Consider the following 20,528-nt stretch of genomic DNA (forward strand, 5'->3'; position numbering starts at 1 on the left):
CCTTGTAGTATAGTTTGAAGTCAGGTAGCGTGACGCCTCCGGCTTTGTCCTTTTGACTTAGGATTGTCTTGGCAATACGGGCTCTTTTTTGGTTCCATATGAACTTTAAAGCAGTTTTTTCCAATTCGGTGAAGAAACTCATTGGTAGCTTGATGGGGATGGCATTGAATCTATAAATTACCTTGGGCAGTATGGCCATTTTCACAATATTGATTCTGCCTATCCATGAGCATGGTATGTTCTTCCATTTGTTTGTGTCCTCTTTGATTTCACTGAGCAGTGGTTTGTAGTTCTCCTTGAAGAGGTCCTTTACATCCCTTGTAAGTTGGATTCCTAGGTATTTTATTCTCTTTGAAGCAATTGTGAATGGAAGTTCATTCCAGAATTATATATTAATTCTTATCCTTAGTAACCTTAAATGTTAGTGAAACCCTAGGAAGCAATCCTGAAGTATATTAGCATTTTATAGATGAGAAAAGTTTCACAGTTTTTAGAAATATATTTCCCTATATCATAACCCTTTCTTAATTGGAAATGATCCAGATATCCAATGAGTATCAAAAATAATTTCAAGATTTTAAATTACACAAAAAGTTTACCTAAAACGTTTATCCCAATTACATGTATTCAGTTCTTTCATTTTAAACAGTTTATGTGGATTACTTCTGAAAACTGATATATTAGATGCCATCATTTAGAGTTATTTCCTTATTAACCATTTTATAATCTATGAATATCAGTCATTCAGTGAAATAAGAACTTTAACTACATAGGCATTTTCACCAATAACTTAGAAGATTCAACTATTTTCATTAAGCCAGTAACATAATTATGTCTTATCAAAAAATTTGCACAAAGATCATTTTGTTTTGGCTGTGTTTATAGTTTTATAGCCTTCTATGCCAAACCCTGACACCTCAAAGTATCTACTAGAGACGAATATAAAATCCAGGCCAAAATGTATGCTGTCCATTCTGAAGACATTGCTGTTTTAATTTTACTAACAATTTTTTTTTTTTTTTGAGATGGAGTCTCGCTCTGTCGCCCAGGCTGGAGTGCAGTGGCGGGATCTCAGCTCACTGCAAGCTTCGCCTCCCGGGTTTACACCATTCTCCTGCCTCAGCCTCCCGAGTAGCTGGGACTACAGGTGCCTGCCACCTCGCCCGGCTAGTTCTTTTGTGTTTTTTCATAGAGATGGGGTTTCACCATGTTAGCCAGGATGGTCTCGATCTCCTGACCTTGTGATCCGCCTGTCTTGGCCTCCCAAAGTGCTGGGATTACAGGCTTGAGCCACCGTGCCCGGTCATTTTACTAACAATTTTAAAGCTAGCTTGTTTAGCAAAGATTTACTTAAGTCACATGAACTTAAAAATTGCTTAGTCTTAATTTCTGTGCACTCTTATAAGCCAATTTGGTAGACACAACATATAACAATAGGTGTACACACAAACACATCTAGACATGTATACACACACACAAATGAAAATCCAGAAGTGTTTACCTTGGAACTCTAGCCATGAGATAGCAATACAAACTCACTGATTTTACATGGTTGTAGTTTGTTTACCCCAATAGGTAATCCACTGAAAGCTGTGAACCAAAACTTGGGTAAAGCAATTTTCATGGCAGTTTGATTTTTTAAAAGGCCAAACCTCTCCGTACTCCAAAGAACACTGGGGCCGAACATCACCAAAGGAGAACATCACATACTAACCAGGCTCAACCCTGCTTAGGATAGCAACACAAAAGCCTGGATAACATGCAACTCCATTCCACTTTTTCGTTCAACAGCAAACTCCAGATTCCAAACAACAGTAGGACCAAACAGTATTGCAAAAGTATATCATTTTACCAAATTCTAATTTCTCATAACTATATAAAACACACAGTCACCCAAACACAATCCAACTGCTACAGCAACAAACAAGCCCCAAGAGTGTCCGAACTGAAACGCTTGGGTGCTTCCTCTCTCTATTAGTTGGGCTTGGTCAACTGCAAACAAAAATTCCTTAGTAATTTCCCAAATCGAGAGGAGCTGATCCAACTGTCCAGTACCCACAAAGGACACTCACTTGCCCGGACACAACATGCAATTACAAAAACCCTCCAAGAATATTCATACTGAAACGGCGCTTCCCTCTGTCAGTCATTTTGGCTTGTTTAACCTACAAATGAAAATTCTTTTAAAGATTTTTCAAATGGAGAGGAGCAAATCCTTATGTCTGGGTCCACAAAGGACACTCACCTATATGGATGCAGATACAAGTTTCAAAGGCAGTTCTTTTTTTTTTTTTTTAAGACAGAGTCTCGCTCTGTTGCCCAGGCTGGAGTGCAGTGGCCGGATCTCAGCTCACTGCAAGCTCTATCTCCCAGGTTTACGCCATTCTCCTGCCTCAGCCTCCCATGTAGCTGGGACTACAGGCACCCGCCACCTCGCCCGGCTAGTTTTTTATATCTTTTAGTACAGATGGGGTTTCACGTGTTAGCCAGATCTCCTGACCTCGTGATCCACCCGTCTTGGCCTCCCAAAGTGCTGGGATTACAGGCTTGAGCCACCACGCCCGACCTCAAAGGCAGTTCTAATGAGGCAATCAGGAAGGTCGTTGGGGCCGGCTGTGGTGGGGCCAGAGAGAGACTGACACTCACCTTCAGCCAAAATTGGGCGGGCGGTTGCTTAGCATGGCTTCTGAGACTCCCCGCCCACATCAGCTGAGTCACAAGCAACATGTTCCCTGTCAACTAACCAAAATCTGTTATGGAAACACTAGGGATTTGGTCTAGGTCCTGCTGCTCACCTCACAGAAAGCCAATTACTGAGACAACAAGTATTGCCAAGGAAGAAGGCTTTAATTGAGTGCTGTAGCTGAGGAGATGGGAGCTCAGTCTGGAATTCATCTCCCTGACTGGCTAAAACTAGGGGTTTATATAGCAGGGGAAAAAATCTAACAATGTGCAAGAAAATAGGAACTAGGGAGGGTCAAGGAAGCAATCATGATGAATGAGGGGTCCAGAGTCTAATCACATTGTCTAGATGTGGTGATCTGGTGAGTTTCAGTTCTTTGATACATTTTTTCCCAGAGCCCTGAAGGTCCTTTCCTGAGGAAGGAACTCAGATAACACAAGTATAAGCTTCAAGCTTTAAGACCAGAAAGGTCAATTTCACTGTTTATCCAAAAGAACAGTCTGTGGGACTACTGGGTTGGTTTCAATTTGCTCATGTATTTTTGTTGTTCTTTCCTACCCATAGATCAAGATTTACCAACATTGGCACTATTGACATTTTAGGGTAGGTTGATTTTTTTGTTATTATGGGAGGCTGTCCTGTGCTTGGTTGGATGTTTAACAGAATGTTTATCCAATAGCATTCAGATGCCAGTAGCTCCCCCATTTTGACAAACAAAAATGCCCCCGGACATTTCGTGATGTCCCCTTTGGGACAAAACTAACCCTTCTTGAAATTTACTACTTTAGATTCGGATTTCCACATGTTACATCCCTTGAGCCTGAAGAACTTTCTGTAGCATTTCTCTTAGTGCAGGTCTGCTAGTGATGAATATTGTTGCCATTATTCTGCAAATGTCTTTATTCTGTCCTTGTTTTGAAGTACATTTTCACTGAATATAGAATCTTGGCTTGATATATTTTTCTCTCATCACTTTTTTCCTGTCCCATTCTCCTTTTCTTCCAGTTTCACGTTAGACTTCTTGATATTTTCCAAGAGGTCACTGAGGTGCAGTTTCTTTTTTCTTTTTTTTTCTTCTGCAGCTGGATCATTCTCTTTGTCTTCAGGTTCACTGACCCATCCACCAGTTTGCTGTTAAGTTCATCCAGTGAATTTTTTATTTCAGATATTATGCTTTTTCTAGATTTTCCATTTGTTCCCTTGTTTTATTATCTGCTGATATTACCTGTGTGTTCATTTATTATGACCATATTTTCTCTTAAATCCTTAAACATGTTTTAAAAAGTTTATAATAGTCTCCTGATTTTTCTAAATCTGGGTTACTGTGGGTTTGGTTTCAGTTGACTGCTTTTTCTCTTTAATAGTGGTCACATTTCCCCATTTCATTACGGATCTAGTAAGTTTGACTCGTATACTGTACATTTTGGGAGATGAGGTGTAAAGACTGAATTCTATTATCTTCCTCTGAAAGAATATTGACTTTTGGTATTAATGGTACTTAACTTAGCTGGGCTCCAAACTTTGTCTCCTGTATTGGGCAGCAGCTGAAATTGCTTGTTTCTTTCAACCCTGTGTCTTTTCAGGAACTGCAAGGAGAATGTTATGGTTAGATTGGAGTGAGGAAGGGGTAGAGTACTGAAAGGTGAAGTCAGAGAGGTGACATTTGTTGAGAGCCATTTTGGTAGAGTGCTGGAAGTGAAAGCCTGATTAGGGTGGGCATAAGAGAGAATGGCAGGAAAAAAAATTGTTACAAGGAGTTTAAGCACAGGGGTTGGCAATTAATAAGTATTTTATTTAGGCTTTATGGATCACATATAGTTTTCAGTGCTGCTGTTTTTCTTCTTGTTCTTCTCCTTCTTTCTTTTCCCCTTTTGTCTTCATAATCCTTTAAAAGTGTAAAACCCATTCTTATCTTACAGGCCATTTGAAAAACAAGCACAGGTTGGGCTCATTTGCTCACACTTTTAATCTTGGCATTTTGAGAGGCTGAGGCAGGTGGATTACTTGAGGTCAGGAGTTCGAGACCAGCCTGGCAAAACTTGGCAAACCCTGTCTCTACTAAAACTACAAAAATTAGCTGGGTGTTGTGGTGCATACCTGTATTCCCAGCTACTCTGAAGGCTGAGGCATGAGAATTGCTTGAACCTGGGAGGTGGAGGTTGAAGTGAGATGAGATCACGCCATTGCACTCTAGCCTGGGTGTGAGAGCGAGACTGTCTCAAAAAGAAATAAAAATAAAAACAGGCACAGGTCAAATTTGGCCATAGTTTGCTCACCCTTCTGTTTCTTTTTTCCCCCAGAAACCCTTGTTCTGAGACCCCTCTTTTAATTAGACAAATCTTCAAGGAGTTGCTGTGTAGTGAAGAGTAAGGAGGAGATAGGAGTTAAAAGATTTTTTTTTCTCTTTGTTAAGGTGAGGAAATAAAACTGTTTTAGCAAGTTGGCAAGATTTAGCCAATAGGGGGAGGCAGGTTTATAATGTAGGGGAGACAGAATTGCTGGAACAATATTTTTGAGTAGAAGAGACTGGATGGGATATGGGGCCCAAGTGATGGGGTTAGCTAGGAACAAGGATAGTTAATTTTTGACAATTTTTAAATAATTTAAAATATTTTTGAGGTTTTCTTTTTCTTTATCTAGTGCATAGTATGGATGTAGACCCAATAACTTTGATGGGGCAGTTTTAATTCCCAAATATTCTTTTTTAAAGAACAGTTTGAATTCTTGGTGAACATAAATTGAAATACTTTCATTAAGTAACAAGGTTGAAATGTGTCTTTTCCCTAAATGAAAGACCATTTGATTATTTGATACTTTACTGTATCTGTCTTGAAATTGAAGTCATTTTCTCTTTTTCCATTCAAAGTATTGTGTATGGATGCAAAGATCAATTTTGACTCTAATTCAGCCTATCGCCAAAAGAAAATCTTTGATCTACAGGACTGGACCCAGGAAGATGAAAGGGACAAAGACGCTGCTCAGGCAAATCTCAACTACATTGGCCTCGATGGAAATATAGGCTGCCTAGGTACCATGTGTTTTTATGTTAGAACTGGATTCACTAAGTTTAATTTGGATTTACTAAGTTTAATTTATTTTCTCTATGTTTGTTGCTTATACAAATCATTTTCCCCTATATAGTAAATGGTGCTGGTTTGGCTATGGCCACAATGGATATAATAAAACTTCATGGAGGGACTCCAGCCAACTTCCTTGATGTTGGTGGTGGTGCTACAGTCCATCAAGTAACAGAAGCATTTAAGCTTATCACTTCAGATAAAAAGGTAAGGGCAGGGCTTGATATATTTTTATATCATGTAAATATATAAAATAAATACATATAAAATGTATATTTTTATATTTTAGAATTCATATATATGTCTTTTAATATACGTATTTTGAGTCTTTTTTTGCTGTCGTATCTTTTTTGCAATTCACCAAGACTCTTCTGAACACTCATTTTAATATTTGTGTAATCTGTCATTATAGATGTGCCATAATTTAGAACTACGTGTTTATTAATGATTATCAAAGTACAAGGGATGTGAAGTATCATAATTCAAAAGACATATATATTATTAATCGCTAGATATTTGTTAAGGAGTGTATTTATTCTGTGGCCAATGTAAGGCTTACAAAAAAGATAATAATCTCTGTGGAACTATTCTTATTGGATTTAGACCGAGAATTCTTTATTGATAGGGATCATACCTTACTAATTGTTGCTTCTCCTAGTGTCTGGTATAATGCCTAGTACATATGTAGGTCATTAATCAGTATTTATTATTGATGATGGTGCTGACAATGTATATTTTTATTTATGGTGTTAGACTGTAGAATTGTTTAAAATACAAATTTACTTCACTGCCTTTCCCTTTGAGCCTACAGCGTTATTTTCCATATTTATTAATTTTGCAAAGACGATTAAACTAAAATGAGATGTAAAATGTGCATTATTTCCCTTGTTTAGTAATTACTAAAACAAGTAAACATTTTATTGGAACTATATTTCTATAGCTTCTTTTGACTTAAACTCGAGAAGCAGAGTATTAAAGACAATCTAATTATTTAACTGTTGACTACTTACTACTAGAATTGAGTACTTACAACTAGAATTAGAATTCTAGTTGTTTATTTTTCTGAGCATGGCTTTTAGGGCCCAGGTGCAGGAATGGAGAAAAGTATATGAAGAGTTACAGTGTAGGGGACTGATGTGATGGGCATCAGAGTTGGAAACAGAATGGGAACCCAGGGTGTCAATGTGGATAGCATTGAAGTGGCCATATATTTTATGATGGTCACTATGCTTGGACTTGGGAATACATGAGCCCTTCTCTTAAGTTACTTATAGTTTTACTGGGGTGATCGACAAAAAGTAGTGCTGTTCTAAGACAGGCAAAAACTGGGAGAATTAGGGTGGCCTTCACTGAATGGATGATACCTTGAGCTGTCTTGAAAATTAAATGAGGGCAAGAGGAAGAATGCAAAGACATGGAATCCAGAGAGGGCCATTATGTTCATGGGGTGATAAGATGATTATGTTTAAGAATAAGGCATTATTGAGATAAATGATAAGAGATAATGTTGGCAAATTGTGACCACATTTGTGAAGATCCCTGTTATCTATAGTTAAGGAGTTTGGATTTTAACTCCCTACCCCAGCACATACACAAATGCATATATCTATCCCCTGCCTTTTTGTTTTTTATTTTAAAGAAAATTTTAAAAGAAGATTAGTAGGGAGTGAAATGAAGAGTAGGGAAACACTGACTGACAGGAGAGATCAATTTCAAAGAGAATCCATTCATTATGAATTCTCTTGTCATGGAAGAGATAAAGGCAATATCAGTAAGAATGAAGAAAAGAAACAAAGAAACCTAATTTAGAGGCATTTCTGAGATAGGGGAGACAGGGTCATTAAATCCTTTTTTTTTTTTCTTCTTTTCTGGGAATCCCATAGAAGGGTTGGTTAAGTTAACGTTAGGACTTTGGGCTGGGGAGAATCATTGGGTGGTGATGCCTTTCATGCTGTCAGAGGCAAAGTCGAGGAATAGGTATTTCTGAATGTCAAGTTTGGATTGTGGTGACTATATCTAGTAGACAGTGGGTTGAAAAGATACTGTTCTTCCTATAGTGGAGAATAAAGTCTTCGGAGTTGGTGAGGTGATCCATGCAAGTGAGATGAGGAACCAAGAATGGAACCTGGCCCCTCCATTCTTGTTGAAGGGTTGAATAGAGAAGGAAAACCCAAATGAAAAACAGAGAACAAATGACAGATAGGAGCAGATCGGGAGAGAGTGGTTACATTGAAGGACCAAGGTGAAGAGTTTTGAGAAGTAAGGCATTGGGAAATAATGTCAAATGCTGTAGGACCATTCAGACAGAGTAAGAACTGAAAGAGGTGAGTATGAACCTTAATAAGAATAGTAGAAGACATGGGGGCATAGGCCAGATTGTAATGGAATGATTTGACGAGGAATTGAAGGAATAGAGACATCCAGGAGAGGTTACTCTTCCAGGACTTTTTTTTTTTTTTTTTTTTTTTTTGTGGCGGAGTCTTGCTCTGTCGCCCGGACTGGAGTGCAGTGGCCGGATCTCAGCTCACCGCAAGCTCCGCCTCCCGGGTTTACGCCATTCTCCTGCCTCAGCCTCCCGAGTAGCTGAGACTACAGGCGCCCGCCACCTCGCCCAGCTAGTTTTTGTATTTTTAGTAGAGACGGGGTTTCACCGTGTTAGTCAGGATGGTCTCGATCTCCTGACCTCGTGATCCGCCCGTCTCAGCCTCCCAAAGTGCTGGGATTACAGGCTTGAGCCACCGCGCCCGGCCGACTTTTTTTTTTTTTTACAAAGATGTGGAAGGGATGTAGTGCTATCAGTGGAAGGCAGTAGGATTGAGGAGAGTTTTGTGGTGTATGTTTTCTTGCTTGTTTAGAAGATCAAGAAGATGAGCTGTTTCTAGTTGGAGGAAGAGAAGAGATTTGAAAATAAAGAGAGTGAATGTAGCTAGAGGGGTGAAGACCTGGAGGAAATACAATATAATAAATAGATGGAGATAATTATCTGTCCAGGTTAGCTTTGGAAAGGTGGTTACTCCTTTCCTGAGGTGCTACTAGAGAAAGGAAGGTTGTATGCTGAAAGTTAGAGAGCTTGCATGGGATAGGAGGCTTATGAAGAGAGTTAGCGATATGAGGCAGACTACTAAGTTGAGGATTGCTGATGAATCATTATTTTATTGCTCTTCAGGTTATGCTAGTGTTTACAGTTTTGTTTTCAGTTTTTACTTTTTTACTTTTCCTTGAATAAACTATGGCTGGAATCATCCAAAGAGGCATAGTTTGAAGTAGGATGGCAGAGGAATAGGTAGGACAGAATTGAGCATGCAGGTGGCAGTGACATTGAGTTGCTCAGCCATATGTTCCAGGCTCTATAATGAAGAAAGTCAGATCCATTGAGAGCTGATAGAGTTGAAGATTAAAGATTGATTGAGGGACTAGAGGCTTTTAAGAGGAAAAGATAGTGTTTGATAGAGCTAGAGGTAAAAGGCATTAAAGTGAAAGGGGAAGGAGGTTGAGCAGAGAATGAGATTTATACATTTAATATTCTAGAGACACTCATTCTGGCCTAGTCCAGGATTTATCTATGGTAGTAATTCTTTTAAATTGACTACAGGTGAAAGTGGCTTGGTAAAGATCCAAGAGCTTTAAGGCTGGAGTGTTAGATGGTGCCTGGCGGTGAATATGGAAACTATCCAGAATGAGGTGAGAGGGAGAGAGATGGGAGATGCCAAAGGCTACTATGAGTTCTAGTCTATGTGAATTCCAGAGCTTCATTTCTTGAAGATCTGCTAATAATAGTGGTAAGGTAAAGAATGTATAGTATAGCTCAACCCTTTTCATGTCATGGCATTCACAGAAGATATTTCAATGAGGCCCTGGAGGTAGATGGAGAAGATTGCTTTTAGTCAGAGTCCACTGGCCCTGAAGCTCCTGCTGCCCCAGAACGTTCCTAGCTGCCCCAAGAATTGAGGGAAACGATATTTTGGTGTACCTACAACCCATTTTAATCTCACCGTTTGAGAATCCCTGGTATAGCTGAGTGAACTAAACCTCTTTTTTAAAAGATGAGATTATTTGGAAAGGATAGGAGAACACTGATTCAGAACTGTCATTGTGATGTTGAAAGAATGCTGACCCAAACAGGTCCTGAGATTTGGATGTGAAATGTAGCCAAGAGAGGGCCATACAGGAGAAGTTGGGTGATTGTTAGGGCCTTGTTTGTGTGAAAAGTTGATTACATTGATGGGGATTGTTTTGCAGTGAGCAAGTCTATGCACGTGTGCCTCCAGAGGCCAAGGGATCTGAGAGGCCAAAGAAAGAGGCTGGCAAATCCAGTTCTCAGAAAGAAACTAAATTTATATAGTGACTTAGAAACAGAAACTATGGGGTGGGTGGCTGCAAGATGGTGGATCCCCACACTCACCCTCCAGAAAGTGTCCTTTATATAGTGAGCTTTTTTTCTTGGTAACACGTGTACAGCTGGTCACGTCTCAGACCCTCTTGTCAAACTTGTGACCATTAGGGAAGTTGGTTAAACATATTTATGAGGAGTCATTTATGCTACAGGCATTGTTTCTTTGTAAGGGTTATCTATGTTACAGCCAGTGTTTCTTGACCTTGCTGCAGAAGGCCTTGCTCTGCAGGAGTCAAACATTGCTCATTATGGCAGTTTTCCTTCAAGATGGTGTTACTCTTGCCACACAACACGCCCTGTTCCTGCAGGGATAGATGAGGAAATGATAGGTGATGAACACTAAATTGGAGATCTTGTACATGAGCCTACCTTACAATATGATCTGGGGGTATCATGTTGGTGAATGGCCAAGTTTAACAGGAGAAAGTAAATGGAATTAGATAGTCTTGTTCATATGGGATATAATAGAGAAGGAAATGTGAACTAGGTATTGAAATTTACCCAAGGAGGTGGAAATAAGTTCTGGTGAGCAGTGGACTACACAGACTTCAATAAAGAGAGCTAGAGGAGGGTATGGTGGTTTGGTTTGAAAATCTTTCTATCAAATTATTGTTTATCATGAAGCACATATACTAGTATTTCGGGGGGAAAAGAATTTAAATTTCTTTTAAATTTTACTCTATCAGAACACTTTATTCATAGGTACTGGCTATTCTGGTCAACATTTTTGGAGGAATCATGCGCTGTGATGTTATTGCACAGGGTATAGTCATGGCACTAAAAGGTTTGGAAATTAAAATACCTGTTGTGGTACGGTTACAAGGTGAGTGTAAAAGGTATCTTGCAATTGTTCCTAATTCTTTAAAAGTTCACAATTCCATGGAGCTCGGTTCATTAAAACATAGTTTTTGAATCGCTGTGTCTTTGAAAGCATTATACAATACGAAATTTAAAACTATAGTTTTAAAAAAAATGTTAACATTGGGGCAAAAATGTTTACACTTTTGCTTGGTATAATTTAATACACATTTTATTTGTTGTGATTTGTCTTGAATTCTGACTTGCCTGAATTACTAAGCAAGTCAGAATTATTGTAAGGCAAAATATTTTATAAGATAACCTGGGCTTTTACAGTATTTTCTTTGGTTTAGAAGCATTTATGCTAAATAATGGAAGTCTCCTCTGTTGAGGTTTCATTCTTGTACCATCTTTTGGCAAACATTTTAAAATGCTTTTGTGTGTGTATTTAAAGCATTTATATTTGCATAAATCATTTACAGGTACACGAGTCGATGATGCTAAGGCACTGATAGCAGGAAGCGGACTTAAAATACTTGCTTGTGATGACTTGGATGAAGCTGCTAGAATGGTAAATGGGCCATGTTAATCTAAAGATAATTTATAAACACAGATTCTAAAACGAAGCTAATTATTCATGCAGCTAATAATTTGTGCTTCAGCTAAATATTATGAGTGTTATGATTGGTTAAAGAAAGCGATTATTTATGACTCTTGCTGAAAGATGTTAAGGCAGACTTTATTCAGAGGGACTGTTAGAATAAGCATAGAGACTACTGCAGTGGAGTTTTGCAGTAGGGGAGAAAGATTGGGCCCAACTCCAAATACAACAAGGAAAAGTGGGAATTTATAACCAAGGAAGAGGGTGGGGGCAGTGGATGAAAAGTTACTAAAAGGATGCATTATGGGTAAGGGAGGACCCTAGCTAAACTGACTTAAGCAAGATTCTTGCTAAAATTGGACTATGCAGGGACAAATACAGAAGTCCAAAAGTTAGGACCAAGTTGAGAAGCGAGTTCAGAGTAGCCTTTGGGAGGCTGAGACAGGAGGATTGTGTATCTATCTATCTATCTATATTTGATAAATATATATTGAAAAAACAAAAGAGTTTGGTCAAGGAGAGAATCTTTGTCAGAACGTCTTATACCTGTGATTATCTTAAACAACGGTCAGCTCCTGCCCAATCTTGTTTCTTGTTTTGTCTGTATTCTTACTTCAACTGTGATTATTTTCAAGCAAATCCCAGACATTGCATCATTTCCTATATTTCATCATGCATCTATAAAAGATATAGGTATTGATAATGGTATATTTGTTTTAGGTGGGGTAATGGTATTATGGTTATGTTTTATAAAAAATAATATAGTCTTTGAAATTTCTGAGTCTCTCATATCTTTTGTTTAAGTTCTTTGTTAGGATCAGAAGAAGTCTCTGCATTGCAGTTGGTTAATATGTCACTAAGTTTCTTAATCTGTTGGTTTCCCCTTTTAAAAAGAAAAGCATTTTCTGTGGTTTATTTGTTGAAAAATCCAGGTTGATGGTCCTGTTAAGTTTCTCGTAGTCTGGATTTTAATGGTTGCATCTTTAGGGTGTCATTCATTTACTATGATCTCTGCCCTCTATATGTTCTCTGCCGTCTGTATTTCCTGTAAACCGGGAGTTCAGTCTATAGGCTTGACCATATTCATATTTGATTTTGGGGAGCAGGGAACAAGAATATTTCATAGTAGGTGTTGGTTAATTTCATCAAAACGTATACAGTGTTTGAACATTTCTTTTTGTGATATTACTAGCCATTGACATCATAGCTTAGATCCAGTATTTTGTTTGTGTTGCAAAGCGGTGCTGTTGTAATTCTGTCATTCTTCACTTACTATTTTGCATAAGAAAAGTAGGATAATTACCTGATTGTTTGCCTTTATTGACCGATTTCCAAAATAATGTTTGTTCTATTATGTCCAATAAAGGTGACCTAGCCTTTTTTTTTTGTTTTTTGTTTTTTGTTTTTGTATCTTGTTTACTTTTTGTTTTCAGGTGTGTGCGTACACATGCATGCACGTGTGTGTTCCACTGGCATACTGTTTTGAACTTTTGACTTAAACATTTGATGTAGTTCAGTTCATATAAGTTGTGATTGATTGAAATTCTCCAACCTTTGGCCTTTGGGAACCTCTCTTCAGGTTAATTGCTGCATCCTTCTGACATGCCTTCTATCTGGTATGATAAAATGTTTCAGGCTCATCTTTACATTTCTTAGGTCGGAACTTGAATGGCCCAAATGGTATTTAGAGACCACAATTTGGGTCTTAAGAGTATTCATAGATACTGGTCTGATTATTGTTTCTGAGCTTTTTAAATGGCGACTCTGAGAAAACAGATATTTTTTAAAGAGATGATATTTGAGTTCATACTGGTATTTTCAGTGCAAGTCCAGGAGTATAGATTTTTTTCTTTTTTTTTTTTTTTGAGACGGAGTCGCTCTGTCGCCCAGGCTGGAGTGCAGTGGCCGGATCTCAGCTCACTGCAAGCTCCACCTTGCGGGTTTGCGCCATCCCGAGTAGCTGGGACTACAGGCGCCTGCCACCTTGCTTGGCTAGTTTTTTGTATTTTTTAGTAGAGATGGGGTTTCACTGTGTTAGCCAGGATGGTCTCGATTTCCTGACCTCGTGATCTGCCTGTCTCGGCCTCCCAAAGTGCTAGGATTACAGGCTTGAGCCACCGCGCCTGCTAGATTTTTTTCTTATCTGACATCTGTTTGTGCCTTCTTTCATGCCATACTATTGTAATTATTCATTTGGTTTGTCCCTTAGTACAGATATGACAGTTTTATAATAAGAATACCACCAGTCTGATTACTGAAAGCAATTATATGTGCATTTCTTTCTGTCCTTTTGGGTATGTCCCCCAACTTACTAGATTTTAAAATTCATGTGAAATAATTCTCTGTGTGTTTTGCCTCAGTTTAATATAGTTTCATTGTTTTTAAAGGGATTGCTTTAAAAAAAAACAAAAACCTTTTGTTCTATATTTTATATTTACATGATTCTAAACTCGAAAGTGTAGACCAAGGTATTATCAGGGAATCTAGCTTTTATATATTTCCCTCTTTCCTTCTTCCCCAACAGGCAACCTTTTTAACTTTCTTTTTTTTTTTTTTAAGAAAGTTTTGGTTTATCTTTCCACTTTTTAAAAACGTAAGCTAATTATATGTATATAACTCTGGGTATGTGTACAGTAGTCCCCCCTTATCTGCAGGGAATATATTGCAAGACCCCCAGGGGGTGCCTGAATCATAGTACCAAACCCTGTTTATACTATGCTTCTTCCTATACATATATACCTTTGATAAAGTTTATGTATTAGACACAGTAACAGATTAACAACAACTAATAATAAAGTAGAACAATTATAACAGTATACTGTGACACATGTGAATGTGGTCTCTCAAAATATCTTACTGTTCTATACTCACCTTTGTGGTGATAATGAGATGATAAAATGCTTACTTGGTGAGATGAAGTGAGGTGAATGATGAAGGCATTGTGACATGGTGTTAGGTTACTACTGACCTAATGGTGTAGCAGAAGGAGAATCATCTGCTTTGGTTCGTCCTGGATCACTGAGCCATGATGTTGATAGTTGGATGTCGAGAGCAGATAATGTTGATGACTAATGGAAGAGTAGTTTATACAGCGTGGATATGCTGGGCATTGAGATGGTTCACATTCCACTTGGAGCAGGATGGTGCAAGATTTCATCACACTTCTCAGAGCAACACACAGTTTAAAACTTAATGACTTTTTTATTTGTTGAATTTCTCATTTAAAATTTTTGGACCATAGTTGACTGCAGGTAACTGAAACTGTAGAAAGGGAAATTGTGGATAAGGGGGGACTTTGTGTGTGTGTGTGTGTGTGTGCGCGCGTGTCTCCCTTTTCCCACTTTAATGGTAATGTATACTTTGTTTCTTTTACTTAACAATAAGGTGTATCAGAGAACACTTCATAGTAGATACAGAGAGATGAGAATTTTTTTTTCCCTATCTTTTGTTTTTTTGTGTGATGGAGTCTGGCTCTGTCTCCCAGGCTGGAGTATAGTGGCATAATCTTGGCTCACTGCAAGCTCCGCCTCCGGGGTTCACGCCATTCTCCTGCCTCAGCCTCCCGAGTAGCTGGGACTACAGGCACCCGCCACCACGCCCGGCTAATTTTTTGTATTTTTAGTAGAGACAGGGTTTCACCGTGTTAGCCAGGATGGTCTCGATCTCTTTACCTCATGATCCAACTGCCTCTGCCTCCTGAAGTGCTGGGATTACAGGCGTGAGCCACCGCGCCCGGCCGAGATGAGAGTTTTTTATTGTCTTCCCTTCCGTTATGTTTATAGACATTTCATTGAACAGTCAAACACTCTTTGGGCTCTATAGCTTAATCAGTTGTAGACTTGAATTTTTTTTTTTTTTTTTTTTGATACAGAGTCTTGCTCTGTTACCTAGGCTGGAGTACAGTGGCGTGATCTCAGCTCACTGTAACCTTTGCCTCCTGGGTTCAAGCGGTTCTTGTGTCTCAGCCTCCTGAGTAGCTGGGACTACAGGCGTGTGCCGACATTCCCAGCTAATTTTTTTTTTTCTTTTTTTGAGATGGAGTTTCGGTCTTGTTGCCCAGGCTGGAGTGCAGTGGTGTGATTTCCCAGCTAATTTTTTTTTTCTTTTTTTGAGACAGAGTTTCGGTCTTGTTGCCCAGGCTGGAGTGCAGTGGTGTGATCTCGGTTCACTGCAACCTCCATCTCCCAGGTTCAAGTGATTCTCCTGCCTCAGCCTCCCGAGTAGCTTGGGATTACAGGATGTACCACCATACCTGGCTAATTTTGTATTTTTAGTAGAGACAGGGTTTCACCATGTTGGTCAGGCTGGTCTCGAACTCCTGACTTTGTGATCCACCTGCCTTGGCCTCCCCAAGTGCTGGGATTACAGGTATGCGCTACCACACCTGGCCTTGTATTTTTAGTAGAGAGAGAGTTTTGCCATGTTGACCAGGCTGATCTCGAACTCCTGACCTTATATGATCCACCCACCTCGGCCTTCCAAAGTGCTGGGATTACAAGCATGAGCCCCCACACTTAGCCAGACTCTTGAATTTGCTGAGTTAATGTGATGTCATTTCACAAAAGTAATAAAAGTCTTTTGTCCTTTTTTGGGAAAGTACTTACTAGTAAATGAAATTTAACTCTAGAGACAGAAGAATTTAAACTTAAATCTGAGTTAAAATTAAAGATTTTAATCAAGGGAATAGTAGGAGAAAATATTTCAGAAAGCCTGTTTTGACTTTGAGATGTGGGATATATTGAAGGGAAGAAAGGAGAGATAGTAGGAGTCCATCTAGTGCAATACTTAGGTATGAGAAAAGGTGAAGGTAAATAGGTTATAACTTGCCTCTGAAAGTACACTTTTTTGGAATGAAAGCTTGAATTAAGAAAAGCTTGGAGGACATGGAAAAGAAGGAGATCTTAATCTCCTTGCAGGACCTTGATCAAATAGGTCATGAGAGGTAAAAGTGGAACAGTTGATTTAAGTTGTGACTACAGTGTTTTTATTGACTGGGAGATTATAGAAGTCGTAACAATAATATTGGATGAGATGATGATGATATTAGCAGTTACTACCGTTTATTGAGTATTTATGCGTGCAATGTTCAGCTGTTTTCTTCAAGGATTATCTCATTTAAAATGAGTTTGGTGGTAAAATTTCCATTTTTACAGATGAAGAAACAGGCTAAATTAGTTAACTTATTCAAGGTTGTATGTCATAAGCATCAGAGGGGGGATTTGAATCCAAGATATCTAACTTCAAAGCCTTTTCGTAACTCTTTTACTGGGGAAGAGAGAAGCCGAATTTGTTTTTTTGGTCTTAGACCTGTCTAAATTTGTATGATTTGTGTGGTAACACGTGGATATTTTTAGACAGATTGTAGAGGGAATTGGAACTCAGGGTAGCAATTATCAACTTACTGACAAAAAGTAAAGTACTAACTACTAGACCCAAACTTGTGTCCCAATATTTTAAGTTAAGATTGTATATGTATTTCAAAACAAAATTTTTTTTCCTTTTTTCTTTTTTTAGACAGAGCAAAACAAATTTTTATTTAGCTGTGCTTTGAATTGTGGAGTATCCAACAGAGACACTCACTGTTTCTGTCTTTAAGATAAAATTTAGAATACGCTATATATATATACACACACACACATTTTATACACACATATATAGTCTGATATAATACATATGTATAATCCTATCAGTTGGTATAACATCTTAATCAGGAAGTATTTAATTGAAGTTTGGGCTATGAAGAGTGTCAGACTTGATTATCCTTTGAGAGTGTCATTTGCTTATAAGAACGTAATGTGATTTATAGTGATGTCAGAATAGCCCAGATGTTTTAAATGGAAAAGATTGAGTGCACATTAATTTTGCACTGACCTGTAGTTCTGAATTAACCTTTTTGTGAAAATTCTTCGTTCTTTTCTTTTAGGTTGTAAAGCTCTCTGAAATAGTGACCTTAGCGAAGCAAGCGCATGTGGATGTGAAATTTCAGTTGCCAATATGATCTGAAAACCCAGTGGATGACTGAAGGTGTTAAATGCGCTATAATCATTAAGAATACCGTGTTCTGTATTATTGTTCTTTTTCTTTTTAGCGTGTGGAGACTGTAATTGCCATCTAGGCACACAAACATTTAAAAGGATTTGGTCTGCATTCAATTGTACCATTCAGAATGGACTGTTTGTACGAAGCATGTATAATGCAGTTATCTTCTTTTGTCGCAGCCAGTCTTTTTTTGCTTCTCCTACAAAACATAACTTGCAATTTGCTGGTTTATTATTGTTGGATACAAAGTTCTTCATTGATAAGAGTCCTATAAATAAGATAAATATGAAGATAAAGCTTTATTCTTTAGTGTTAAAATACAGTATATTTAATAACTAGCCACATTAGTAGAGCAGTATCTTAAAACTGTTTTATGTAAAAAGTGTTTATCTTCAGCACCAAATACATAAATGTATCAGTCACTATTTATAAACAGAGCTTTCAAACACTCCTCAGAATATTCTTCTAAGTATTTTGATGAAGTAACTTTGTAATTATTTGAACATTGTTTTAATCATTAGGAAACACTGATTAACTGCAAGTCTTCATGATTCTGTCATATTATGAAGCACGTATAGGTTTGTTGCAAATAAAGGCATATTAGCAAGGACTTGTAGACAAAATTAAGAATGTCAATTTAAGTTAATAAAAATCTCCCAATATGATTTGGATTAATGACTTTTGTTTGCTTGTTTTGAAGTTAACACAATAGAAGTTGATGTGTTCATTATGGCAGTATAGAGGTCTAAGCACCAATTTGTAAATCATATACTTGCCATGACGGTTTTTGTTTTATTTTGTTTTTTTTGACTCAGGGTCTCACTCTGTTGCCCAAACTGGAGTGCAGTGGTATGATCATGCTCACTGCAACCTCTGCCTCCTAGGCTCAAGTGATCCTCCCACCTGAGCCTCCTAACTAGCAGGGACTACAGGCACATGCCATGTTTTTGTTGTTGTTGTTGTTGTTGTTTCTTTTTTGTTTTTTTGGGGTAGAGACAGGATATCACTATGTTGCTTAGGCTGGTCTCTTACTCCGGGGCTCAAGTAATCCTCCTGCCTTTGCCTCCCAAAATGTTGAGATTACATGTATGAACCACTGCACCCAGCCAACCATACATATTATAGAGCTACTTACAGATAGATAGTTCACTGGATTTAGGTATTAAATCCAGTGAACTAGGTATTAGGATTCAGTTCTGCTATTTAGGTATATGCCATCTAGTGTATCCTCTAAAGGAAATGGGGGAGAATTGAATCCAAGATGCCTAACTTCAAAGCCTTTTCTTAACTATTTTACTGGGGAAGAAAGAAGCTGAGTTTGTATTTTGGTCTTGGGCATGTCTAAATTTGTATGATGTTTTTGTTTTTGTTTTTTGAGACGGAGTCTCATTCTTTTGCCCAGGCTGGAGTGCCGTGGCGTGATTTCGGCTCACTGCAAGCCCCGCCTCCTGGGTTCACACCATTCTCTTGCCTCAGCCTCCCGAGTAGGTGGGACTACAGGTGTCTGCCACCACACCCAGCTAATTTTTTTTGTGTTTTTAGTGGAGATGGGGTTTCACCGTGTTAGCCAGGATAGTCTTGATCTCCTGACCTCGGGATCCGCCCGCTTTGGCCTCCCAAAGTGTGTATGATGTTTTATATGGTAACAGGTGGATATTTTTAGACAGATTGTAGTCACATTGTTCTTTCTGTCCATATATGTATATATGTGTGTGTGTGTATACATATTGACCTTTTGCTCACTGCATAAAACTTGGTAGTTAACTAATGCCATGGAAGGAAATATTGACCAAGCAGTAGACTATTTAACCATACTGATGGATTTGAGAACTTCTACCTATTGTGATGTTCTTAAAGTGTGATCAGATGTATATACTATGAGAGGCAGCATAACGTAGTGATTATGAGCACAGACTTTGAAAGTAGACTGCTTTGAATCTGGATCCACTACTTACTAGCTATGTGAGGGCTTCTTTTGTTTTTTGTTTTTTTGAGACAGGACCTCAGTCTGTCAACCAGGCTGGAGCGCAGTGGCACAATCATGACTCACTGCAGCTTCAATCTCCTGGGTTCAAGTGATCCTCCTGCCTCAGCCCCCTTTTGTAGCTGTGACTACATGTGCATGCCACCATGCCCAGCTGATTTATTTTTTATAGAGATGGGGTCCTGCTACATTGCCTAGGCTGGCATCAAGCAGTCTTTCTGCTTTAGAATAAGTTTTGATGCTTGTGTCCCTCAGATTTCTTAGCTCTTTTCTTATCAGTGAAGTTTAGTAAGGGAAGAGAACAAAAATATGTGAGAGAATTTATATTTAGAAAACATAAAATATGCATTTTTAGCCAAATATATATTGGGTAGTTTACATATATATGACCCAGAGTATCAGAGCCATAAACCATTTAAAATTATAGCCGGGCGCAGTGGCTCATGCTCGTAATCCCAGCACTTTGGGAGGCCAAGGCGGGTGGATCACCTGAAGTCAGGAGTTTGAGACCAGCCTGGCCAACATGGTGTAACTCTGTCTCTACTAAAAATACAAAAATTAGCCAGACATGGTGGCGGGCGCGTGTAATCCCAGCTACTCGGGAGGCTGAGACAGGAGAATCGCTTGAACCTGGGAGGCAGACTGAGGTTGAAGTGCGCCAAGATCACGCCACTGCACTCCAGCCTGGGCAACAGAGAACGAAACTCCATCTTAAAAAAAAAAAAAATGTGATAAAGTTATAATTAAAAGTCCAGTCATTTAGTTTTTACTTTTTAAAGATTCATTCCAAAGAATACCAGTCAGTGATTAACTAAGATTGGCATTATTTGTATTATTTGTATAATTCGAGGTCTACTTAGGAGTTAAAAACAATGCTTGTTATATCAGAGAGGACACAATACAGATTATTGGTAATATTAGTGTTTTATCTATTCTTGCATAACATCACCACC

General features: G+C 38.5%; 1 protein-coding gene across 2 annotated transcripts in view; it reads left to right on the plus strand.

Annotated features, from left to right (window-relative positions):
* The window catches only part of SUCLA2 (succinate-CoA ligase ADP-forming subunit beta), a 74,371-nt gene extending 56,115 nt beyond the window's left edge, over window positions 1-18,256 (plus strand). The window contains exons 7-11 of one of the 2 annotated variants that reach the window (XM_023187265.1): window positions 5,550-5,711; window positions 5,825-5,967; window positions 10,856-10,976; window positions 11,434-11,522; window positions 17,476-18,256. In XM_023187265.1, coding sequence (XP_023043033.1) covers window positions 5,550-5,711; window positions 5,825-5,967; window positions 10,856-10,976; window positions 11,434-11,522; window positions 17,476-17,550 — 590 coding nt within the window. In that variant the 3' untranslated portion in view covers window positions 17,551-18,256. The remainder of the gene's footprint in view (window positions 1-5,549; window positions 5,712-5,824; window positions 5,968-10,855; window positions 10,977-11,433; window positions 11,523-17,475) is intronic. The other variant, XM_023187266.1, reaches the window with a different exon arrangement.
* The last annotated feature ends 2,272 nt before the right edge of the window (window positions 18,257-20,528 follow it).

Source organism: Piliocolobus tephrosceles, chromosome X (assembly GCF_002776525.5).
Source record: "Piliocolobus tephrosceles isolate RC106 chromosome X, ASM277652v3, whole genome shotgun sequence".
Classification (NCBI taxonomy): domain Eukaryota; kingdom Metazoa; phylum Chordata; class Mammalia; order Primates; family Cercopithecidae; genus Piliocolobus; species Piliocolobus tephrosceles.